This window comes from Coffea arabica, chromosome 2c (assembly GCF_036785885.1).
Source record: "Coffea arabica cultivar ET-39 chromosome 2c, Coffea Arabica ET-39 HiFi, whole genome shotgun sequence".
NCBI lineage: Eukaryota > Viridiplantae > Streptophyta > Magnoliopsida > Gentianales > Rubiaceae > Coffea > Coffea arabica.
The window spans coordinates 16407697-16434142 of NC_092312.1; the positions used below are offsets into that span (position 1 = coordinate 16407697).

Here is a 26446-nt window from a genome sequence, read left to right on the forward strand (position 1 = left end):
TTATCACGTGTCAAACGGTACTGCAAAGTTACTCTAAATAATTTTTCCAAACACGAGCTGGCCGCAAGGGAGAGCGGGAAGCTACTCACTACAAATTGGGCTTAGTGCAGACAAAAAGCATAGTACATCACCCGTCACCTGCCACCACCTCTTCTCTTCTCTTCTCCTACTCCTCCTTTTTCCTCCTCTTTATTCCCTCCCCCTCTCCTAAATAAGTTGAAACATAAAATAACAGGAAACCCTTTGTTATTGAGGGTAGCATGAAGTTTGAAGATGGTTGTTGGTAGCAGATTGTTATTGAGGGTGGTAGTTTAAGAAGAACATCAACATCAACATAAAAAAAAAACAAGTCTCCCTTTGTATATGGTATAAGTATCGTTCGAGGTCGGTCAACTACTTTTCCGTCGAATTGTTGCTCCGCATGAAGTTTGAAGTTTGAACTTAGGCCGCCGCCTACAACCCCTTGAACAAGGAGAAGACGAAACCTTTGGGATTGGCTCACTTGAACGAGTTGACGGCGATTAGTTCTTGGTTGCTTTTGGTTTAGGGTCTCCATCAATCGAAGTTCCGCCTGCCTTTGTTAGAATTAGGAAGAGTAACACGCACGGAACGGGAGTACATCTTTGACATTTGAATCCTCCAGGAGAACTCATGCCTTTCCTCACGTAACGTTTGATTAATTGACTTGAGATCTAAAGCACGGTACAAAAATTGACTTTTCATATTCTTTTGAGTTTGAAGTAGCAAGAAGCATGCTAAGGCCGCGTTTGGGATTGGTATAATTTATTGAAAAGTACTTCCCCAATAAAGTTTTTAATAGAAGCATTGTTTAAGTGCCTTTACATATACTATTTGGGGAAATAGTTGCTTTTACTGTTTGGAGATATATATATATATATATATATATATATATATATATATATATAGTTCAATAAATACCTATTGTATTGGATGGATAATGTGTGATTTGAAAATTTCTAAAAGTATTTATCTTTTTATTTAGTTCATAATACAGGATAAAATGATTTATTTTTTAAATCACAAAAGTTACTCTAAAAGCACCAAATTTGAGCTTTTGCAAAAAGTGGTTTTAACATCTAGAAGTGTTTTTTAACTAAAAGCACCGCCGCAACTCCAAAACAATTCCAACTGCAGTTATTTCTTGTAATTTTGAGAACAGTTACACCAAGAAATACCCAAAGGCACGCCGTGAATATTTTACTTGTATTCCTTAAATCTGTCTGGAACGTAATAACATAATATTCTCCGGGTGCAGCTTCTGCCTACACGATTACATATATTACATTTGTACTAGCAGTTGATATTAGTAGCATTAACGACTGGTAGCTAGTAATAATTAATTTGTCGGGAAATGGATTTAAAATACTAGACTGTGTATTATTGATACAAATTCACCAACCTACTCCGCGCCCTAATTGCACTTGTACTTCACCTTCCATCTTGTTTTTCAATAAATCCATTCATAGATTGTAATTTAACCTAAATTTCATGGCCACTTCGACTGTCAGTTACGGGTGATAGGTTTATTTATGCCCCAAGGGTCAAGCAAAAGCATGAGTGGCTTCGAAGGTCGATGCTACTAACATAACATATAGTATTATTAATTAATTATTATTATTATTGACTTCAAAGGGCTTCCTACGGCTGTATAGATTATTTTATAGCAATCCAAGCAACTACCTCGAGTATTTCTTGTTATGATCACTCTTGTATTTTTTTTTTTAATTATGAATCAGACAATATATTTTTTGGGGGTGAATGTGTTTCATTGACTCTTGAATATTTCAAATTATTTAATATTTTCCCTAAATTTTAGCACTTCCCATTTTGGGTATATATACATATATATGGCAAATACGCATGAAATTTTCTCCGGAAGGGTTTGATAGTTTAATTATTTTGTGAGGCATTTTAGGTCATTTAATCAACAAAAAATGAAAAGATTAAGCGGAGTGCCAAAATGATCGCCCTTGCCAACTTTTAGCTGTCTTTTTAAGAAACGAACTAAATAAAATCTCCCCACTTTTAACCGTTGATTTCGTAGGAAAAAAAAAAAAAGGAGAAAAGGGGCTTAGGTTCACGATTAGAAGTTAAGGATTATTTCCTTTAACATAATATACTACTATCGCTTGCATTGACTTTTTTGGTTTTCCACTTGCAGTAAAAAGAACCGACATCTATAAGAAAACCGTGAAAAATTAGGGTTTGTTTGGATTGCAATTTTTCTTGAAAAATTATTACATTTTATGTGAACACATTTTTTAATATTATTTATATCAAATCGCTATAGTAATTTTTTTTACAAAAAGTTTCGAAAAATACAATCCAAACAAAACCTAATTTTTGGATTCAGTTGGAGCACCATTTGTTTCTGCAATAACTTTTTTTTTTTAAAAAAAAAAAGAAAGAAAGAAGAAGTTAAATTAACCTAAATATTAAAGGAAAAAAACAATTTTTATTTGGATTGTAATTTTTCACTGCGTTTTCTATTGACACATTTTTCAATCACCTTTTTATCCCATATATATATATTAAATAACTATATAGTAATTTTTCTAAAAAAAAAAAAAGTCCAGAGAAAAATGCAATTCAAACAAAGCTGAACTCTACCTGTCAAAATAATTGGTTTCCTTTTTACTAGTTGAGTTGCAAGTGCAAACAGTAGAGTAAGTGTGTACGTTCCTCAATGCCTCGTTGAAAAGCCAAAGGGAAGAAAGGAAAAGAACCAACCAAAAGAATCCAAAATAAAAGATGCACATAATTGGATTGTGGCTATGCAGTAGTACATATTTGCGTTGATAATAATCTAATACATATTTTATTAGTTGTGCCACGAGCGGCTACCGGCCTCCTTCCTTTACATGGGTAATCATTACAGTGCTGAAGACCACCACATGATATGGGTAATCGAGAGCTTTTATATTTTATTAAAATGTTGATGCCATCTTCTAATAAAGTGTCTAATCATAGATCTGACACTCTCGGTTGGTTCATGTTACCGCCTCTTTCTTCCTCTCCCTCTTCCGTTTCTAGAGACATGGAAAAAGAGAAAAATAATGAAATGATGTATTATAAACGTTACAACCAATTAGTATATGACTTAGTTAATTAAGCCTCAGTAGAAGACAGAAAATATATAATACTAGTAACAGCTAAGCAGCTAAGCAAACAGCTCCAAGAGAGAAAATTGAATTTGAATGTCATGGTTGAGTCGTAGACAGGTAGTAGTAATAGTTACTACCACTTAGTAAACTAGAATGCACATATCCATCAGCTGAATTCTCAGCCAGAAAATAAAAGAGGAGCTCTAATCACAACTGCAACATCATTGTGAATGAGTTTTAACTACTATAAAATATCAGCTCCGTTTGGATTAGCTGTTTTTTATTATGTTTTTGAAAAGTTTTACCGTAGCAGTCTATAAAATTTTTTTAAAATTTTAATATGTTGTATGGATGAGATGTTTTTTGAGTTATTGTGTATTATTGTAACATTGTATTTGAAAAACTTATTTTTAAAAAAAATGATCAATCCAAATATTTTTTAATAAGTACTTAATGAACATTTATTAATACGCTCAAAATTGAGCATACGATATAACTAAGGTTAAAAAAAAAAAAAAAGACTAGCACCACACCCCTCCAAAAATTATTATTAAAAAAAAAAACACTAGTGCCGTTGCTGTCCATTGTGGATGGTGCCTGTTGTTGCCACCTGAAGTAGAAGACTGTTCTTCTAGACTCCCAGAGTTAGTAGTACAGTGTTTGACTGCATTGTCACGTATCTTTTGTCTGCACTCTCCAGGAAATTCCAATTTACTCATTTACTCCTCCAGGCAAATTACAAACTCTCCAATTTTTTCCTTTTCTCCCACCCAACCAAACTGGACAGAGAGGCTACAATTGGAAAACTGCGGCCTATGACAGTCACTGAGTTGTACTTAATTTGTAAACTGGATATGCAATGCAGCTAATTAGTACATCCAACAGTATCGTCTTTGACAAAAAAAAAAAAAGTACATCCAACAATATCGTGTTTGACGGATCTGGGGCCCTGCGAGTTCCATTTTAATTACTCCATCTCCTCGGAGTAAAATAGTTATTTTAATTTTTGTTATACTATGTTAAAATTTAATTATACTGTATCTAAATTTTTGTTATATTATTATTATTTTTCAACACGGTTAATACTTTAATTGGACGATATATCCCAGTTTTGGTCAATACTTATTTTAACTTCATTCTCAAAAATATGGCGAGTACATAATTAGCATGAGTTTTCGTGGGTCCCACCTTAGATTGCTCGTTTGGACCGGTGTGTTCGGTGTTACTTCTACGTTCGTGTTAAATTAAGTGTGCGTGTGTTTCTTCTGTCTATAGAAAAAAACATAATTAGCATGAGTCAGCATGATTATTAGGTTCATGTCAAGCTTACTCGTCCCTGATCATCCTAATTTTTTTTTTTTAAAAAAAAAATTGGGCTTTCCATTTAAAACATTTTATCAGCGATTAGCGTGATACCTACTCCTTTTTTTTTTTTTTTTTTTATTCCTTCATTGTTTTATTCCGTGTAACTAATCCACATGACGTGATGTTTTAAAAACGGCATTGTGTTGAACTGAAAATGTCAAGTGTGAATTAGCGTTGCGTGTAGGAGTGAATTCATCTTATCTCTTTCGGCAAGGCTAAAAAATTTGGTCGCCCCCTCAAATTATTAAGTTTGTCGGCTTTTAACTCTCCAACTATTAAGTGTATATTTTTTGCCCCTCGAACTACCAAAAAAGGTAAATTTTTCACTCCACTGACTAGAGATATCTTTAGAAACCTCTTTTGAAATTTGTGTTAACATCACTTGACAGTCAAGGTTTCAAGAATACTACTAACATCTCCTAAATGGCATTATCACATTCTGATTATTCGTTACGGGTTAAAGAAAGTAATTATCACAATCATTTCATCGCTCTCCTATAAAAAAAAAAGTGTATCCGTTAATTAATGAGGGATTTAAAGAAAAACTTTGAGATGGCCCTCACAGTCTTGCACTAACACGTTTGTTTTGAGGAGCAATCGAAGACATCATAATCAATGTTGCAAAAGCAAAGTACAGAGAACTTGAGCAATCATTTCATATCTCGGACTTCTAGCACTCATTTTCCACTTTCTATTGGCAGGCTAATCTATAAACAGAAAAATGATTATCCAGCGTTCGTTTAAGAATTGTATTTGACAAAAGCAGGTTTTGAGTTTTTATTCTGATAGCTGTTCTTGCATTTATGTTTAGGGTTAACGGCAATATGTACCTTAAATGACATCTCCATGATTCTGACTTTTGACCACTATTCTCTCCAAATTTTAACATGATGTAGTGGATTTTTAACCCAACCAAAAAAAAAAAAAAAGATATGTTTTGATTGCTATATGTGGAGATCACATTGCGAAATCAAATTCAATTGATAATTTAATTTATTGTGTTGCACTGGGAGAGTTGAAAAGTTCAAGGTTTGAGCTGATTTAATTGGACAATAAAGGACGCAAAGTGAGGGATTTGCATTTGGTAATTAACTTTACTTTTGTCTAAGTTGTTATATTGCATTACGCATTAAATGACTTAAAAAAAATTAATAAAGTCACATTTGTAGACAAATTTTCTTTCTAAATATATAAAATAGAAATCAATATTATTAATAAACTAATTGAAAACGTCTGGCAAGATTTGATTGACAAAAAAGTTGCGCTAATAACAGATAATACATACAACGCGTTTGAATTTAATTTCTTAATAGTAGAAGGAACGAAAGAGGGATTAAATTTCGTTCCTTAAGATCAACCGTCTCCAACCTCCGCCATACTCGATTTTGTCTGAATTCAATACTTTCCACCTAACAAACTATAATTTTTTCAATGAAAAAACGGAATTTGGTTATATTTGGTCCGCAGAGGAGGCGGTAATATAAGTAACCAAGTATAGAATTGCTTTAAAGATTCATTTACAGTAATTCTTCTCCCACCCCCCCCCCCCCCCCCTTTTCTCATTAAGATGCTGTAAATGACGAGAAGAAGATTAATGTGAATTGCTTTCCAGCTACGAGACATGTAATGTAATTTATGGAGACTCTTTTCTCTTTATTATCCAGCTCAGCAGCAGCCTAGCAGACGCTCGCTCACAAAATCACATCTCACACCTCCACTCCTTTCTAAATCATGGAATAAATTTATACAACAACACACGTAAAAAAAAAACAAATTTATACTGCTGTAATAAATTCAACTGCGTCACACCTCTAATATAAATTAAGATTCACAATATTAAATTAAAACCCTTAAAAAATCTCGTACCAACTTAAGTGTCTCCTCAATCTGTCCCACCATCAAGAGAAATAAATCTCAAGAAAATCACATCTACTGCTATTAATATTCGCAGATTTGAGAGTGAGAAAAGTAGTGGCACTATGAAATATGAATGAATGATTTCTACAATTATTTTGTGTCCTATTCTATTAGCATAATGCTAGCGACTTTATACGGTAGTAGTTTGAGCTTAGCTGGATGAAGCGGAATTTCCGGCCGGTCAAACCCCCAAGCCCCAGTCCCAACTCCCAATCGGAGTTGAGTGGTGAGAACCGGAACCGAACGTATCCTTGAGCCATACCGATACGTACAGGTCCGCCGGCCGAACCACGGCTCGTGCACTCCCGCCTTAACCCCAACAAAAAAAAAGGCCGCTTTCTTGAAGTCGTACACGGGCAAAAGCAGTGGGAAATTAAAAGCCAAAGAAAAATGATAGTAACAAAAAATACTTACGTACTTGCTGCAGTTCGGATTGCTATTTTTTTCTAAAAAAATATATTATAATAATGTGATGTATGAAAAATAAAAATTTAATTTAGAAACGTATTCACAAAAAATGAAATTTTTTTTTTGAAAAAAATAGAAATCCGAACATGGATGTTGGCGGGATTTTATGTCTTTCCCACGTGTTTTTCCTTTGCATTAAATTTTCTTCATAAAGCGGAAACAAATTTTGAAACCATTCTCCACCCATGTTCTACTACTATTATTTATTCAATAACAAAAGAGGTAGGGTTAAACCATAATGAGTTAGTCATACGACGAGTAAAATATAAAAGATAATGAGCTCGGGTCTGTTTGGATTGTGAATTATTAGAGATATTTTTACTGTAGCATTTTTTGTGATGTGATGTATGTGAGATAAAAAGGTAATTGGGAAGGTAAAAAGATGTATTGAAAATTGTAATGATGATGTAAGTAAATAAATTTTGAGAAATAAAGCCCAATCCAAACAAAGCCCTCGTCTAGATTGTTATTTTCTAAAATTTTTGTAATTGTAATGATGTGATGTATGTAAGATAAAAATAATTAAAAATATATTTATAAAAAACGTAAAAATTTTTTTGGAGGAAAATGAAAATCCAAGCAATAAGTTAGGGGTATTGAATTTAACCCCTTTTACTCATCACTTATCTCTATGCGCACAAATTGCTACTTGAGTATTAGTAGATTTTATCATTTACAGCGTATGCATATGAAATAGCCTTTGAGACTCACGCGCATACATGGCCAGTTCAGTTCAGACTGATTACCCTTTTTCTAATAGTCAAGTTAGCAAATTTGAAACAATATGCTCCTATCTGTGATTTTCCAGAGAGGAGAGGAGAGCAGAGCGGAGCAGAGATAAATATTGCTGCTGTTGTTGAGCATCATCTACAATAGCCTTGACCCAGACCAACCCACCCTTTTACTTTCTCTCTCTGTCTTGTGTCTACTACTCAAATGATTCACTCTTTCTTGCTCTTAAACACTCCCTTATTTTTTTACTAATTGATAATCATTTCTCTCTCCTTTTGTCAACCGAAGAAACTGAAAGAAAACAAAGAAAGAGTAATAGTAGGTGTGCAGAAAGAAAAAAGAGAGAGAAAGAAGTAAAAGGGTACATAGAAAAAAAAAAAAAAAGATTTCAAGAAAAACCCAGAAAAAGATAGAATATTTTCAAGAATCAAATCAAGGTTTCTGATTCATTCAACCTTAGAATTCATAAAGGTAAGCCCTTTTGAGCTTTTCTTCCTTTCTTGCAAGAAACAAAAAAGCAAATGTATATTCTGCTGCTGCTGTTTATCAAGAATCCCTAAATTTCTTGAATAAATAGACACTTATACTTTTGTAGTTACTGGAAATATACAGTCAGGGGTATAGCATATATGGTTTTGATGAATGTGAGGATTTTTGGAGTTCAATGAAGGTTAAGCGGCGATGGTGGATCGGCGGAGCAAAGTGGCTTTGGTCTGTTTTGTGGTTTTGTCCTTATTGTTTAACTTTACATTAGAACAGCAGCAGCAATTGCTGAGTTCTCGACTTGAGAGATTGGCTTTACTTAAATTGAGATCTTCATTGGGTTTGAGAGCTAGAGAATGGCCTATAAAGTCTGACCCTTGTTCACGTTGGGCTGGTATTCAATGCCAGAATGGACGTGTTACTAGGATCAATATCTCTGGTTTTAAGCGTACTCGTATTGGAAGTCAAAACCCTCAATTTTCAGTTGATGCCCTCCGGAACTTCACCTTTTTGGCTTCCTTTAATGCGTCCAATTTCGCGCTTCCAGGCGCAATTCCTCAATGGTTTGGTTTCGCACTTGCCTCTCTACAAGTGCTTGATCTTAGGTCTTGCTCAATTGGTGGTTCTATTCCTGCAAGTTTTGGCAATTTGAGTAGCTTAACTAGCTTGTATTTATCTGGAAATACTATTACAGGGGTAGTTCCATCAACTTTGGGTAATTTGTTACGCCTTGAGGTTCTTGATCTTTCGCAAAATTCTCTAACTGGCATCATTCCTCCGACTTTTTCTGGTCTAAGAAATCTTACTTTGCTTGATATGTCATCAAATTACTTAACTGGGGGCATCCCTCCTGGTATTGGAAGTTTAGCTAGGTTGAAGTTCGTGAATTTTTCTGGGAATAGTTTGTCTTCTTCGATACCCGCCCAACTCGGTGATCTTTCCGGTCTGGTTGACCTTGATCTTGGATCCAACTCTTTAGTGGGGCCCGTGCCTTCAGACTTGAGAGGTTTAAGGAATTTGCAGAGACTTGATATTGGGAATAATTTCCTCTCAGGATCGTTGCCTGGGAATCTGTTTCCTGCTTTGAATCAGTTGCAGTATCTGGTGTTGAGTCATAATGGCTTTACTGGTGGTCTTCCTGACGCACTGTGGACAATGTCTCGCTTGCAAGTTTTCGATGCCTCCAGAAATAACTTTACTGGTACACTGCCCAATCTTAATTCAAGTGTTAACGGCACAACTGCAGTGTTTAACTTATCTCAGAATCTGTTTTATGGAGGTCTCGGTTCTGTGATTAGGAGGTTTGCTTTTACTGATCTTTCTGGTAATTATTTCCAAGGTACGCCTCCAGATTATGCCAGAAGCAAAGTGTCTCTTGGCAAAAATTGCCTCCAACAACTGTCAAATCAAAGGACTGCACAAGAATGCGAATCATTTTATGCAGAGAGGGGTCTAATATTTGATAACTTTGGACTGCCAAATTCAACTCAAACTCCTACTCAATCACGCAAGAAGAGTCACAGAACTGTTATCATATTTGCTGCAGTTTTGGGAGGAGCCGCACTTATTGTGCTCTTGGTGATTTTGCTTATACTTTTGATTGTTTGCGGTCGCAGGAGGGATGCAACGAATCAAAGAGGCACTGGTGTTGGCCCTGTTCCTGCAGGTGCAAGCCCTCCATCTCCAGGAATGTCTTTAAACTTTACCAGCTTGGGAGATGCATTTACATATCAGCAGATTCTCCATGCCACAGGTGAGTTTGGTGATGAGAATCTCATCAAACATGGCCATTCTGGTGATATTTTCCGGGGTATTCTTGAAGGGGGAATTCCAGTGGTAATTAAAAGATTTGATTTGCGCTCAGTCAAGAAAGAAGCATGCATGTTGGAGCTAGACTTTTTCAGCAAGGTTTCTCATCCCAGGTTGGTCCCTCTCTTGGGACATTGCTTAGAGAATGAGAATGAAAAGTTTCTAGTTTACAAATATATGCCAAATGGAGACTTGTCCAGTTCTTTATTCAGGAAAACCAATTCAGACGATGACAGTTTACAATCTCTTGATTGGATAACTAGACTGAAAATTGCTATAGGAGCTGCGGAGGGCCTTTCTTTTTTGCATCATGAATGCTCCCCACCCTTTGTTCATAGGTACTTCCACATTTGCTTATCATTCTATTTCCTATTTCCTTTTGTTGCCATCATTATATGATTTGGTGACTTTCTAACACTTATCTTTTTTGGGCATGAAGCTGTTTGATTATGCTAGCATAATGATCTTCCCATATCAGATTAAGAAACTGACATCAAAGTGTCTGCCTTAGACGGCAATAGTTTTACATATTTAGACATCCATGCATCTAGTACGTCTCATGCATTGTCATTACATCTAGCCATTGAATTCACTTGTCACTTGTAGCTTGATGTGTTCAATATACGGAAGATGTTATACATGTGGCAATTTCTATACCCATGGTATACGGTTCAAGGTTTCAGTTAAGCAACTCAGAGGAGGAGTCATAAAAAGGTCAAAAGGAAAGACTTTAAGTTTACTCCTATATGCTGGTCCCGCCGTAGTCTAGTGGCTGGTTGGTTGATTTCTACCTTTGCTCTGTAAAGCTTCAGTCTTTTCTTTTGCTTCTTTGTGCCCAAAAAGATTATCCTTAGGGATCATGCTACCACATCTCCTAGGTTTTTCCAAACTTTTTGCAATTTAGTTGCACATGTTTCCGTCACTTAGCGTGCCTTTATTAGTCAATGAGTACATTCAATTCCTTGCTATTCTTGTTTGCTTTTTACAAACTACAATACAAAATACCAATTTTTTTCATAATCTCTTCTTCCTGTGTTTCTTGTAACCTTTGCAGAACTGGTTGTATTTTCTTTGGTTCTTCAAAAGTAAGCACAGGCTAAGACCCGTCTCTAATATGGTTTTGTTTGTAATAATGAACTTCAGTCATGCTTTGAAGGACGTAGAACAAAAAGGCGACTTCAATGTTAATGGTCACAATAGATAAATATAAATAGAAACGATGTTTCACTAAAATTTTCTTTACATAAGATACGTTTTTAAACTTAAAAAGTTTGAAATGAAATTACCAGTATTTTTAAGCAATTTATTACCCCCTGTTAGGAAAAGACTGCTATAGCATTTCCCAAGTGACTCTTTTTATACTTAAGAACTTGTAGGAGTATAAAAGTCTAGAACCCTTTTGTTTTGAACGAAGTTTATTGCTGCTTCTTGGGAAAGGAGACTGTTAATGTGTGTCTTTGTAGAACTGGCTTAAGCAATTTTGGAATTTACTAGCAAACTTTTTCTAGAAGACACAGAAAACCTTTTCAAAATTACTTTTTAACTTTTAAGGGAGTGGGAGTTGGGGAAGATCGAGGCATGGAATTCGGCAAAGACAAATATACTGCTTATGGAGTTATGGTGTTCAACCTAAACTTCATGGACAATTAATCTAGCATTGTGTCAATATGAAAACTCCTTTCCGAGCATAACTGTTCCTTAGATTATGTTTCACTAAGAAATTCTTATTACTTAGTCAACTTTATGTTCTTAATTAGCTTATCCATTTCTAAGTTGCCTCATCTTGTGTAATTAATCCTTATCTAGAGACCTTAATGATATGATTGTCATGAACCCTGCTGGAGCTTCCATTGCCACTGCATACATGCATAAAACGTCCATATTTAAACAAAGCATATCTTTGTAACTTCAATAGTTTTAAGAGGCTGATTCTACATTGAAGTTGAGTTAGCATTTCCAAAACAAGCCCCTCAAGAAATACTTTATCTGATAATGCACGTATTTTGTAGCTAAATACAGCCTGTGATAAGGGAATTAGTTTTCCACCCAAAAAACTAGATGCTGAAAGGGTTGAGTCATTAATTTCTTCTCTTGGGTGCATCCAGACTCCCAGTTTTCATAGTCATGAACTTTAATATGCTCCTATCTTGCCTGCCACTATTACCTAGATTACAATGCTCAACAGATATCTGATGCATTCAATCTTTTAACTCTCACTAATCAATAATTATATTCATTAACCGTATCTAACTTGACTAAATTTTGTTCCTCAACATTCTATATCTTCTCCATTTCATGTGCTTTACATTGTGTAATATAGAGCAATGGTTGAAATTTGCTGCAGGCACAGTATGCTCCTAGCTTACCCTATTGATGATTTTCGGATGTGTTGAGTTAATGAAAAACACATGCAAGGGGTTAGAACAACCGTAAGCACCTTATTATAGCCCAGGTGCCCAAACTGGCACACGAAAATTTTGAAAAAGTAAACGAAAATGAAAATTACATAAGAGGCTGAATTGGTGTTGCAAGATGTAATGTAGTTACTGTTCAGTATTTCAAAGCCTTTTTGAGTTTGCTTTGTGACTGCATGGGACAATGTATGTGGTGAGTTCAGCTTGTAATAACTTGGATAAATAAAAGAGAAACCTGATGAGTATTAGTTTGCATTCTACATGATTTTTGCATTTCCAAACTGATGACTTGGTTGCATTTTGACTTTAGGTATTTGTAAGGTTTTCTGGGTGGATGTTTCTGATTACTCTCTGAAGGTTTCTGCTTATGTGTGGTGGTAGACAATATATATTTGGTGCATGCTAAAATGCATGTTCAATAAGTTATGATCCTCAATTCCCTAACTCCTCCCAATATAGGTGTCAAAAGTAACTTATTTTCGCTCTACTTTATGGCTTAAAGTCAAGAAGTTTTGTTTTTCCATTTAGTTTGGGTAAGACAAACTTGCTGCGCGTCTCAGAGTAAGGTGTGCTTAATATCATTGTTGGTGCATTGCATAAACTCTCTACTTTCCTTAGTTTCCTATTTCGTCTGATTATACAAATAGATTTGTAATGATCCTCTTTTCTTTTTGACATTGTCCCTGAAGAGATATACAAGCAAGCAGCATTCTTCTTGATGATAAATTTGAAGTGCGGTTAGGGAGCTTAAGTCAGGTCTGTGCTCAAGAAGGGGACAATCATCAAAATAGAATCACCCGGTTGCTGCGGTTGCCACAGTAAGTGATCCTTGATATTTGCTGCTTCGTGCAAGTCCAAACTCCATTTTTGGATGTATGGCACAAGGCCCATGCATAGAAAAAGCTTTATCTGAAGCGTTTGGGATCTACCCTTCTACTGGGAAATTACTTTATGTTCTTTCCAACTGGGTTGAAGATGTCGCTATTTGTTACTTTTATACTTTTATATACTTGCATGCCTATCTTAAGGAATACATGCACTTGGGCCTCTTCCAAACTTGATTTGAAGGGTCCTAGCTATGCCAGAGTAATTTTCTTTAAATAGAATGTAACTTGAGTCCCTCAAAAATCAAAATATGCGCTGTCATGCTCCTCTTCCTGAAAAATATTTTGGTTGTAGTGGAATTGAGGTCATTAGTTGTTTAATCATTGGTGTTGAGTTAAATATCTTTGTTGTTGGGGAAGTATTTGAGTATAGATTGCGCAAAAAAAGAGCATTTCAGTATATATGTCATTTGTAATTCCTTGTGATCTTTTAAAAATTGATGGCAAGTAAGACCTTGCCTGTCTTGACCATCAAAGTACCTTCAAAGTTTTGGAACTGGGTTCCAAATGGAATTGACTACCCTTTTGATTCAGTTCATTGATTGCCAATTTCATTTACTACATTGAATTGCTCAACATGTGCAGCAGTCATTTTAGTTCTTGTGATTTGTTGTGGGCTTTTTGCACTATAATCTTATTTTACTTAATGTATACCTGACATAGTAAATTTCTTTCTTATGTGCAGGACATCAGAACAAGGCACCTCTGGTAAGCAAAATTTACCTTGATGTAGTTCTGTTGGTCATTATGCAAGTCCTTTGTCCTTGTTGAGTTTTCTGTTCACTTGCCAATTTCAAATGCAAGTAGCTTGAGTCAACTACTGGTCTTTATCTGATATTGAGAGATTTAAGACCCTGAGTTTGTTGGTTTTTCTGGTTTCTGGTGACATTCAGCTTGCTTTTCTCATCTTTAATTTGCCGTGTTTACTGGATAAACGAAATTTTCCTCATTTGCTTTCTCAAGATATTCATTTTCCTCATTCTTCAAGATTATGCCTTTACTTTCTCTTTTCCAAATACCTTACCCAGAATTTATTTCTGTCTCGAAATGTCTAGGTACCCCCAATGCTACATGTGCCTATGATGTTTATTGCTTTGGGAAGGTCTTGCTTGAGCTTGTAACAGGCAAGCTAGGTATCAGTGCATCTGGTGATGCTGGGATGAAGGACTGGCTGGAGCAGACGCTACCCTACATCAGTATATATGAAAAAGAACTGGTGACAAATATTGTTGACCCATCGTTGATAATAGACGAAGATCTATTAGAGGAAGTATGGGCCATGGCTGTTGTTGCCAAGTCTTGCCTGAACCCCAAGCCCTCGAGACGGCCCCTGATGAGATATATTCTTAAAGCTCTGGAAAATCCTCTGAAAGTGGTTAGGGAAGAGCACACTAGCTCAGCAAGGCTTAGAACAACTTCCTCGAGAAGCTCATGGAATGCTGCTCTATTTGGTAGCTGGCGGCATAGCTCTTCAGATGTGGCAGCTATACCAGTGGCACCGGCTAACAAAATGGAAGGTGGGAGTAGCTTTAAACAGTCGGGTACAACTGGTTCTCAGGGAAGTGGTCATAATGGCGAAGGAGGCCATTCATCCTCAACTAGGAGGCAGTCCAGGGAGATTTTTCCTGAACCGATGAATGTCCAAGATGTAGAAAGGCCAAATGAGGATTAGAACTCAGATGATTTTTTCATAATTCTTTTGTTAATAACAAGAGCAGGCTTTGCATTTGAGTCCCTTGCTTGCTAATACAGCTCAGCGTTCTCCTCCAAGTAGGAAGATTCTGGTATTGCAAGCCCGTCTCCTTCTTACCCTAGGGGAGGGGATTTGTTTAAAAACTGCACAGCTCCCACCAGAGGTAATTGGATAGAAAGATTTAAGGGAATTCTTGTTTAGCAGGGAAGAGACACCAAATTGCATGGATTTTGATTTTGGAAGTTCTTTTTTTTTTTTTTTTTTTTTTTCCATTTCTTCGTGGAGAGTGAGAGAGACGAGAGTGAGGTTTAGCCCAGTGATGATTCTTCTTCCTATTTGTTTGGGGCTTGTTTTCCGTTGAAACAAGCTACAGTTTTTCTGTTGTTGGTCCTCCTGTGGAATGTAAATTATAAAGGCTCCACCTCCTTCCCAAAGATGGAAGGCGTCAAAGACAACAACTGCTACATAGTTTCTTTCTTTCTTTCTTTCTTTGTCTCTATTATTTAATCTGAATTAATTTCATTAGTTGCCTTGGGTATTATTTGCATTTTCGTTTTTTTTTTTGGGTCAAAATGGTAACTTTATATTTCATCGTAAAAACTTTATAACTGAACAAGGATCCATGCAAAAAGGACAACAGTGCTACAATTCCCATTGATGCATTAGCATCTAAGATTAGGGTTTACCGATTCTTCATCTAACCAGATGTTAGGAGCATAAATGCTCAGTTTAATGCCATCTACTTTCCCTGAATTAGCAAAAGAGAAAGAGTATTGATGAAACAAATTACAAATGGACTGAATATCCTCAATTAATGCAGCAACCCGCCAGTCGTTGCGTCTTGATTCCACTCTATGTCCCACAAGTTTGATGTTATCCAGCTCAACTTCACTGTTCCACAGGCCTTGGTCAATGTGAAGTATGTGCCACAAATATGAAGAAGTGAATGCGTGTGGCTTGACTCAAGGAAAACCAAAATTGGAGCTGCAGGGATGAAGAAGAAAAAAAGGGATGATGAAGAAAGAAAAGTAAGTACATATTAATTGGTTGCTAAGGACGGGTATTGTGTTTAATGTTGTAAACATAATATGGTGGCACCCTTCCATTTATTTATTCATGAAGAGAAGTTAGGTGTTCTCATGCAGCTTGACTGGAGAGAGACGTTTTATCCGCATTCTATGCGCGTCTAATAATGAGCCTTTTTTATACGAAGAAGAAGAAGAAAAAGGAAGTACGGGGCACAAAACGCAAATAAGTAAAAACTAAGGGCCCTAAAACCGAAAAAGAGAAACAAACAATATAGGTCCCACCGAGATTTGAACTCGGGTTACTGGATTCAGAGTCCAATGTCCTGACCACTAGACCATGGGACCTGACTGATTGCACTTTGATTCCTTTCTTTTATATTATTGGTTCTGAGGGTTCTGGCATAATTGTACGTGGCCCTGTGTATTCCATGTTTCTTTCGAAGATGTGCCTTGATGTAGTTTGCATGTTTATTTTTCCTCCCGCTTTTGTTGCCTCTTTCGAAGATGTGCCTTAATGTAGTTTGCATAATTTAACTTCTTTTTTTTTTTTCAAGTAGGAAAATGTGAGATTTAAAGAAGCAAGAAAGCAGAGGGATTAAAATATAAGATCTCTACTTTCTAGGGTCTTAATTTTAATCACTAGATCAAAACCTTTTCGGTCCAACAAAGCTTTGACATTGATAAGGTACATCTTTGAAATGTGCTTTAATATACCTCCAAAAGCCAATCTTGATTCTAGAGATAAAGACATGATGGGAAATTAAGATCGAAGTTCCTTATAGATGAATGGCGGATCTCTGTTTGTACTTGACCTCTTACATGGAATGCAATATTCACGGTTGGATCTCTTCCACAGGTTATTCTTTTACGATCTGACGCAGAGATGTTGTGTGCTCTGCTATCATTGTGGCATTGCTATAGTTCTTGTTATAGCCTGTAGGAGTTCCAACAACATGGCTTCATCCTTTTGGTTTGAGCACGAGAATAGGATATTACAAAGTTATGCCTACTAATTAATACATAAGTGGTATGCTTTTGTTTCCTCAGGTTTCAAACCTTGCCCATGACATCTTTCCTCGAAAACCGTATGTGTTGTGTCAGTCCCTGAAAGCCATCCATGTTATCTCCAAAGTCAACCCTCCCAGAGCATGGAGTACGGACAACAAGCGAGTGAAATTACACAAGGCTGTATTTCAACTTCAAGAATTTGTTTGATTTGAGCCCAAATATGTTCTCCTTCAAGGCTGTTGTCTTTACTAAATTTCTGTTCTTTAGTTTTGACTGTGACGCTAGGTCAAATAGCAATTAGCAAACCTCAAGTTATTTCATATAGTTATTTCTACTTTAGCTTGCCCTTCTCACACCCGTCGATGACAACTTTGAGTGTGGAGCAAGGAGAAGAAAATATATAGCACCGGTCGGCATGACAACTCATATCTGGCCCTCCTTAACTTAAACATCTCATTGGTTTTCATAAACAAAACTTAAGCGTCTCATTTAATACACAAAAACCAAACCTGAAGGCCTATAACCGTAAGGATAGGGAAGCCATCACCATCACCATCACCATTACTTAAATGTTAGCACTGTCCAAATCCAAACCGTAGTCTTCCTCTAGATAGAAGAAGGGTTGAAGGGAGTATACAAGCCCATAATCTTTTCTATTTCTTGAATCTATTACAATACAGATATTTCTAGTAATGAACTGATAGCCATGCACTTCAAGGGGTAGAATACAAATCCATTTTATTACAGGTCTGAGTACTGTACCTACTGCACCGCCCAGTTTGATGGAACAATCATCTGCAGTTCAACAATCCGGTCTGGCGCAATTAAAATGAATTAACACATCTTGCTAAGATTAGGAAGACTGAGTTGCTTTGTTTCTAGGTTTTATATAACTTGACTTCGAAAAAAAAAATAAGGACCAGTAAAGAACATAGACTGAAATAGAAATGACTAGGAACCCTCCAAACTCCCTTGTAAGTCAATCATTCCTCCTTATGCACCGCGTTAAATTAATTTGGAAAATTTTACGACGGAATATTCTTTGGGTGTGTGGGTGTTGGGGGGAGCCGGGGGGGGGGGGGGGGGGGGGGGGGGGGTTTGTCTTTGCAAGGACCGATTCACCCCTCCGACTTGTCAATACCGCGTGTATCCAAGAGGACCAAGACTCAGAGTAGAAATTCACCCACTTAAATGTATAGGTATCTCATGATCATCAGGCAGAGTGAATCTAATTATATTAAATGGAAAATCATTCAAAACACGTCCCTTATATTTTACAAAATAATTTTTTTCGTCCCTCGCTTTTAAAAATATAATTTTACGTCCCTTATAAATTTACATTGATCAAATTTGGTCCCTACTTAGGTTTTCGACTAGTTTTTTGTCGGAATTCACCACGTGCCTTGCACGTGATCATATTTTAAGAGCAAATTTGTCAAGTCAAATTTTATATAATTCAATTCATAATCTCTCACATTTCATAATATAAATTTTTTTGTCCCTTACATTTCACAAAATGAATTTTTTTATCCTTCACATTTTTTAAAATGAATTCTTTTATCTTTGATTGCTCATGTGTGTGAATAATTTTTTTAAAATTCATGTATATATTTATTTGATTTCACCTGAACAATACGAATAGCATGTGAAATCAAATAGAGTTATATTACACACTATTCGTATTGTTCAAGTGAAATCAAATAAATATATACATATGTTTAAAAAATTATTAGTTTTTCACTTATATTCATTTTCTTTTACTCGAAATTTGAAAATAAAGAAGACATTTAATCCTAAATATTATCGAGTGTTTATATCGAATTAAATTTGAATAGAAAAAGTAAACAAAAGAAAAGTATGACAAAAAGAAATAAGTGATTGGCACTTTCAAATTTTAACAAAATCATAAGGCAAGTAATTCAACTGTTGGTCTTAAAAGTGTCGAGTAGAAATTTCAGATTTAAACTGAAATTTGTTAGCATAATTATAGAATTCGAGTTAAGACCCATTAATTAGATGACCTTATTATACAATTTAATAAATAAATTATTACCAAAAGAGAAATGTCACAAATATTGAATAGGTTCAAATGGTGAAATCATATAAATATATACATGGGTTTCAAACAAAATTATTAGTTTTAAACTCATATATATATCTATTGAATAGCATGTGTATAACTACAATTAGCATGTTTAGATGAAATCCAATAGAGATAAATTACATGTTATTCATACTATTCAGGTAAAATTAAATTGATATATACGTGAGTTTATAGAAAAAAAGTTATTCGTATACATGATCAATGAGAGATGAAAAAATTCATTTTGAAAAAAATTCATTGTGAAATGTGAGGGACTATGAATCAGATTATGTAAAAATTTGATTTGATAATTTTACCCTTAAAAAATGATCACATGCAAGTCACATGGTGGATTCTGGTGAAAAACTAGTCGGAAACCTAGGTAGGGACCAAATTTGATCAATATGAATTTGTAAGGGACGTAAAATTACACTTTTAAAAGTAAGGGATGAAAAAAGCCATCTTGCAAAATATGAGGGATGTTTTGAACGATTTTCCCTGTATTAAAAGTCCGGATTCCACGTTGTTCAATCTGCAAGTGAACTCCCAAATATGCTGAATGCATCTGTTTTCCTGATTCGGCCGTGTTTCTGGACCGTCATTACATGTTTTTCGTCAGACAATTACTAAGTAATGAATTACTAGTAATAATGATAGGGAACAACACCATAGATCATAGATGTCTAGAATTTACGATAACTGGGAGAGGCTGGTCAAAGCCACCCTGCGGAGAGAGGAATTTCGGCTGAGCAGTATGAGTACGCCGAGTGAAGTCTCCTTGGCGTCCTCCTTCTCCACCTCCACCTTCACCTCTTTCGATCTCGGGCTTTCATCTTTCAACTTCTCCGGCTTGTTAGTGGGGGATTCATTCAAGTATCACCAAATTCTCCAAGCCACAGATAACTTGAGCGAATCCAACCTAATCAAGCACGGCCACTCTGGGGATCTGTATTACGGAGTTTTAGAAGGCGGGGTTCAAGTGGTAGTCAAGAAAATTAATCTGCCGTCGGCCCAGAGAGGATCGTACTATTTCATATCAGAATTAGAGATTCTCCATAAGATTTCTCATCCTAGAATGGTCCCTTTGCTGGGGCACTGCTCGGAGAATATGAACAACGACTTCCTGGTTTACGAGTACATGCCTAACAAGGACTTGTCCAGTTATTTGCGTAGAGAGACTGGAGATGACCACGGCCAATTAGCATCCTTAGATTGGATAACAAGATTGAAGATTGCAATTGGAGCAGCTGAGGGTCTGTGTTACCTGCACCATGACTGTGTTCCCCCGATTGTTCATAGGTAGCCCAACAGCAACTCCCAATTCTTGATCAACTGCAAATGATGCCTATGCGCACCATCTTTTTCCCAAATGTGAATTTTATTACATACGAAAAAGTTAATTTGACTTGCCGTGCCTCTCGCTTACATAGAGATTTTCAAGCTAGCAGCATCCTTCTTGATGATAATTTTGAAGTGCGGCTTGGAAGTCTTAGTGAGGTTTGTGCAGCTGCGGAAACCGACCCCAGAGAGACGAGGTTTGCCAGGTTCCTGCGGTTGTCAAAGTACGTAAGCACCTGTTATTCAATTACATTTCTATCTCTGGTAAAATTGGCCGATCTTTAGGAGCTTTCTGCCTAGGTTCACAAAACAGTAGTAGAAATTAAGTTAATCGATGGGATACAGTTTTCAAAACAAAACTTTTGGCTGATTGGTCCGACCGTTCTTTTCTTTTCTTTTCTTCTGTATAAACAGGGCCATGCGGGCTGGACAAAGCACTTCCGGATCCGGTATGTGACTTCTGGTTACGATTTACGAATAGTTGTTGTACATTATCCTCTGCTCCTTCTTTTCTGGTTTAAATTTGCTTAAAAGTGATTTCAGCACTAGTAGTATCAGCAAGCATGGTGTGTTGCTTTTCATTCTTCAACTGGCACCAATTTTCTACAGTATTTCACGAATCATCGGTGAGCAGTTGCCTCTTTGATTATTTTTTCTTAAAGATTTACTCCATAATACTACTACTACAAAATGAATGGTTAGAAGGCAACTTCTAAACCCAACCCTTTTCTTGATCAGCCGCGCATTTGATCTTTTCCAATTTCGTTTATCTCAAACATCTGCCCTTTTAAAAGGCAAGTCTAATTTTTTTTCCCTTTATAATTCCTCCAACTATATTTTTTTAATTCATTTTAACTTTGAGTTCTTTATTTGTTAAGAATTTTTTTTACTGTTTTTTGATTATCTGTTCCCCCAACTCAAAATCGTCCGTCCGTCCGTCCGGTTCTGATGTCCGACGGCTTAACCCATGTTAGTTGACTTGTAGGTGAACGCAGAAGTAGAATTTGGGAGATAGAAAATACACAAGTAGCTAGTATGATGTATGGAACCTTGACACTGTGTGGTATCAACTAGTACTATCACATCATAAACCTAACAGGCGGATTTGATTATTGAATTGTCGCTGTATTTTAGATGCATTTAAATTGGTGGTCCTTGCATTGCCATTGGCTCCTTCATTCCTACTAGAATTAAGTAATACTACATGCAACTTACCACCTGCACCAACCAAAAAAAAAAAAAAAAAAAAAAAGATTCCTCAAGATAACCAGAGATCAAACTCTCCGATCTTCTAGTAGAAAATTCGACAAGGTTGACGAAAGACCTAATCTTGGGTTGCCAGGTGCATCTAATGCCACGTGTGCGGACGATGTTTATTGTTTTGGTAAGCTTTTGCTTCAGCTGGTCACCGGCAAGCTCCGCTTGAATGCGGCCACCGATTTCCCGGACACCATCCCTCCAATTGGTCGACCCAATAATTGGAGAGACTTGACGTTGCGAATCTACGATAAGGAGCTTCTTCGCAAGGCTATGGACCCGTCTTTCATCATGGCAGAGGGTCTTTTCATGGAAGTATGGGCGGTGGCTATAGTTGCCCGGGCCTGTCTCAATCCCAAACCTTCCCGGAGGCCCCAAATGCTACAGGTGCTCAAGGCTTTAAGAACGGGCAAGATTTCTGATGATGCTTTTCTTGAAATGACCAGAATTATTCAGTCTTATCAAACTTTTTTAGGAGCCATCAGTCCTCAATTTGATTCCAGACAATTCTAGACCCTATTCTTGTACAGCCTCATCTAGGCCTAGTCTCGTCTCCAGTGTACAGTGTACATCCTTGCACATTTTGGTTAAAATAGGCTTGCAAATTATAGAGTATTATGGTTTTATAATAGAGCAGTAATTTGGTTAAAAATCAAAGAGTGACAAGCCACATTAATTTGTCAGAAGTAAAAGCAATTATATTTTAATCCTCAGTTTAGTACCTCCTTGAATTAATTTTTTAAGAATTAGAATTCATTTCATCTTAAAAACTTTTATCCTGTACACTTTTCTTCGACGTTTGTTCTAAAGATGTCTAATAATATGCAATTTTCCCTTCAACGCATCCGACAACATTCTCGACCGACCAGGCACTCTAGGCACTACCATTTCCAAGTAACGGCCTTGGAATCATTTCGTCAGTTCAGCCAAGCTAGCACTCAAATTTTTTCTGGTTTCGGCTTGTACAAGTATATTTCTTTTTATCAATTGATTGACACTTGACAGTTAATAATGCGTCGTGTACAAATTTCTCGACATATTTAAATCTTTTGAGGATTGTGATTATTTTCAACAGCAGAAGTCTACGGTTAATCAGTATAATTAACATGAGCAAAAGTCATTAATGCCTTAAAATATAAGCACTGTGAATTCAGTCAAACCTCGAAAGACAGTGATGCATAGTCGTTGCCTTTACCAACCTCTGATAACAAATCTATGCGTCAAAAACTGTTAAATGGAGAATACTAGGCTACAACATGACTACCCCATGAATTCATGGAAAGAACAACCGACTGACATCTATGCAAACTCAATGGTGTCTGTCTGGGGGTTGAGTGGATCTTTGTAGCTTTTCTGTGGATGATCACCGCTGTGGATACTTGCTACAGCAAAATTGTTGCTATCTATTGCTCCAACCAGAAATGGATGGAACTAACGTAACGGAGTTTGCATGTTTCTCCATCCTGCAGATAAATGGCTTCTATTTAAAACAAATACATCTAATAAACATGGAGAGAGAGAGAGAGAGAGAGAGAGAGAGAGAGAGAGAGTACTTTGAGATTTCTTCAGCTGCCTTTGCAACTTCTGAAGAATTGGTCTCAAGAACTTGACCTCCTAAAATGATTTCATCTAAAATTGAATGGACCTGCAAAACTGTTGCAAATGAAAAACTAGGGACAAGAAGCATATACGCTCATATTAGCAGCTCGTATGGGGCTAGTAAAAAATACATCATGTTACTTGAGCCGGTTATCAAAATCCAAATGAATAAACGCTAGCATGTTTGCTTGCTGGTTATCAGACACCACATCACTGAAGAACCAGTTATACAGAACTACACCCGGAAGGTCAACTGAACCACCAAATCATGAGCAAATTAAAAGAAGTGGGAACAATACATTAATCATGATCTAGCTATAGTCCAACCTACAGTCTAATTCGATGAGGAAGTGAGACTCAGCTTGAATGAGTTTCCATTCCAAATTTCACCAAATTCTACCCATTTCAGTCCAATCTCTAATAGCAAACTCATGGCAGTGATTCCTTGCTCATGAATTCCTATTGCTGTAGGCTCCCAAGTACTACAAAATGTACCAGGAAGCCATCAATGTGATGCAAGACAATAATGCCAACTCAAGTAACCACACTACAGCATGAATTAAAATAGCAACAAGAAATCCAAAAGACTAATCATGTTACCAAATAATGCTTCAGTATCCATATGCTGACCAAGGACAAACTGATTTGAACAGGCTTTTGAAACATTAGTTCAAGACGAGAGAATGAGGTTTACCTTGTTGAAATTGAAGATTATATCAAGCTCGCATACATTATGGAAGCATTTGTCCAGTGTCTCCACAAAAACTGGAAATTAATGTATTCAGACAAGAAAGAGAAAAATTTAGAGGTGAACTAAGATGCTACTAAATTAAGAAAATTCGTTGCATTAAACAGGGGAACAAAATCAAGTACTTCCAGTATAAGCCTAAAAGTCTATAAATTCTAAAGAAACCACTTACTGCCAGCGATAGTGGAAAATCTGCAAACGGTTGTCAAGAGGATAATAACTAGTGAGAAATTAATTAAATTGTAGAGCCAAAAAACAAAGGATGGAGTCTAAAAAGCTTAGAGAAAGGTACAAGTATTATGCCATGTGCTCACATTTATCTCTAAGGGCAATATAAAGCAACAGCTTATGGAGATCAACAGCACAAAACACCGATTTTCTTATTAATCTTCTCACTTCCGGGGATCCTACAACTAAATGGCATGTTTCTTAATGTGAGAACCTGATCAATATGTCGTCTGAACTTCATTCATGCAAGAGTATTGCATAGCAACTGTCTAGCCATAATGTGATAATCTATTGTAAAGAAGCCTCCACAAGTATTTTCTTGAACATTGATGTTCACATCACTCAAGATCCAAGAGACATGAACAATAAATTTTCAAACAAGTGAAAAGGTAGGTTAAGATTATTCGATCAAGTTGAGAGCACTTGGCAAAAAGCAGAGCTTTATAATTTAGCTCATGACTGAAAATTCACCTACATTTCAGTCAAAAAGCAGAGCTGGATGTTGTATTTTTGCTTTTGATTAACTAACCATGACTTTGCTCCCAAAAAAAAAAATCTATGACTTTCAATCTACATTGAAGAGTAAATTTGTGATTTTCAACAATTCAATAGCAGATTTGACAGTCATGTACCCGACATCAAATGAAACCAACAACCTCAAACATATAAAGCTGGCAAATATCAAGGATTGATTAATATACCTTGCATGAGATCCAGAATGGCAAGCTCATTCTCAGAACTATCAAATACAAATATGAAGTATAGCGTCGCAAAAGTCTTGTACACAAGTCGTGCATCCTGTGCATAAGAAAATTGGAGTAGCGCTTCAGAACAGAAAAAGATACACAGAACTCTAAAGAAGCTAGTGCAAGGATGTGGTCACGCATAACAGATCAAGACATTACATTGACCACTACCAAATTCTGCCAAGAAGCCCAACATGCATCCAGGGATGTCAAAGTTTTCAATACCTAAAGGTTCCAATTAACTCAAACAAAAGAGCATAATGAGGCATAGAACTTACAGGTCCAAACAGCGAATCCACCTTAATGAAATTGCTCACATTGTTGGCTCTACTGCATAAAACTGCATTTATGACCAAACTTTAGACATTCATACAAGAAAGGCCCCTGAGATAATGAATAAACAAAAAAAGAAAGAAAATTCCACACCCATGAATTCAACTACAGACTGAGCGTCCTGAAAAGAAGAGCATGGAGTGTATACTTTCCCCAACTTAATTCATCATGAATTCACCGATCCAAATATATTTAATTGGATCCAGAATTCAGAAAGGGAAACGGTACATCTCAGATTCTAAAGAGCCAAAGATAAGCAAATCAAATTATACAGAAAACCTCATTATCATCTTAATCTTATTAAAACGTGAAACATTATTTTGAATTTTTTATTTGAAACGAAGAAGTAAAAAAGATCAAATTCCACTGACCTCCGTAAATGCTCCGAATCAGCTCATGCTGCTTCTCCACTGCCTAACCTTACAGAAATGCATTTCAAATTTTGAGGTCACGTAATCCATCAACTCACTGAAACAAATGAGAAAAAAAATTTTTTTTTTTCTAATTTTGGCCGAAAAGAATATCGATGGGAGTTAACGCACCTGAAAAGAATAAAATTTGACAAGGCGAGGCTTGCCTTGGTCGTTCATCACAATCACAGCTTTAATCATGGCCACTTAATTTAATATAACCACCGCAAATTCTACAAAAATAACCCTGGCCGAATTTGTGTGTCGGAAAAGCTTTTAGCCAAACTCGGTACCTCGGCCGGTTAAGAGCTCTCTCGCTGTCTGCAAGGTCTGATCGCCCTCTTCTCCGGCTCAGCCAGTGGGAGTCTTCCTAAGTGCTCTAATCTCATTAGTTCCCAATTACAAAGTTTTTTTTTTCCAAATATTACAGAGACTCTCGTTTGGATTGTTATTTTTATGATTTATAAAGACCTTTGTTTTTGTTTCAAAAAAAAAAAAGACTTCTGTTTGGATAAAAGATTATTTGGGATAATTTAAAAAAAAAAAGTGTGACACTTTTTTAATGTGTTGTATTTGAGATAAAAAAATAATTGAAAAATATGTTGATAACATAAGCAAGTTAATGTGTAAATAAGATACAATCCAAACACAAGAGCTCTGTTTTGATTAACTATTTTTTAAAGTATTTTTGAAATATTTTACTGTAATAGTATATATAAAAAAACTTTTACTGTATATAGCTTGTTTGGATAGAGTATTATTTGGAATAATTACTGTA

At 36.2% G+C, this 26446-nt stretch overlaps 3 protein-coding genes and 1 non-coding gene across 11 annotated transcripts; 2 read left to right on the forward strand and 2 right to left on the reverse strand.

The window, feature by feature from the left end:
• The first annotated feature begins 7633 nt into the window (after window positions 1-7633).
• Window positions 7634-15415, forward strand: LOC113731283 (probable LRR receptor-like serine/threonine-protein kinase At2g16250). 5 transcript variants are annotated; one of them, XM_027256452.2, is made up of 5 exons: window positions 7634-8078; window positions 8203-10237; window positions 13003-13131; window positions 13883-13905; window positions 14253-15415. In XM_027256452.2, exons 2-5 carry the CDS (start codon window positions 8289-8291, stop codon window positions 14867-14869), a joined length of 2718 nt encoding a protein of 905 aa, XP_027112253.2. In that variant the 5' UTR covers window positions 7634-8078; window positions 8203-8288; the 3' UTR covers window positions 14870-15415. The 5 variants fall into 5 exon arrangements, with proteins under 5 accessions (XP_027112253.2, XP_027112254.2, XP_027112252.2 ...); XM_027256453.2 differs by having other exon boundaries at window positions 8220-10237; XM_072074637.1 differs by having other exon boundaries at window positions 7635-9291; window positions 9430-10237.
• A 776-nt stretch (window positions 15416-16191) lies between these two features.
• TRNAQ-CUG (transfer RNA glutamine (anticodon CUG)) lies at window positions 16192-16263 on the reverse strand. The gene has a single exon. It is a non-coding gene; the product is annotated as a tRNA-Gln (tRNA).
• Window positions 16264-19542: 3279 nt separating this feature from the next.
• On the forward strand, window positions 19543-22233 carry LOC140035096 (probable LRR receptor-like serine/threonine-protein kinase At2g16250). Of its 4 annotated transcripts, none has more exons than XM_072074640.1 (5): window positions 19543-20308; window positions 20458-20575; window positions 20762-20796; window positions 20891-20973; window positions 21690-22233. In XM_072074640.1, exons 1-5 carry the CDS (start codon window positions 19689-19691, stop codon window positions 22115-22117), a joined length of 1284 nt encoding a protein of 427 aa, XP_071930741.1. In that variant the 5' UTR covers window positions 19543-19688; the 3' UTR covers window positions 22118-22233. The 4 variants fall into 4 exon arrangements, with proteins under 4 accessions (XP_071930741.1, XP_071930740.1, XP_071930743.1 ...); XM_072074639.1 differs by having other exon boundaries at window positions 19544-20308; window positions 20440-20575; XM_072074642.1 differs by lacking the exon at window positions 20891-20973 and having other exon boundaries at window positions 19545-20308; window positions 20458-20571.
• Window positions 22234-22711: 478 nt separating this feature from the next.
• LOC140035097 (AP-3 complex subunit sigma-like) lies at window positions 22712-26117 on the reverse strand. Its single transcript, XM_072074643.1, has 7 exons — window positions 25801-26117; window positions 25630-25672; window positions 25204-25265; window positions 24881-24977; window positions 23898-23968; window positions 23158-23249; window positions 22712-23067 (listed from the first exon to the last, which is right to left on the reverse strand). The coding sequence occupies exons 1-7, from the start codon at window positions 25867-25869 to the stop codon at window positions 23004-23006; spliced, it is 498 nt and encodes a 165-aa protein (XP_071930744.1). The 5' UTR covers window positions 25870-26117; the 3' UTR covers window positions 22712-23003.
• Window positions 26118-26446: the final 329 nt, after the last annotated feature.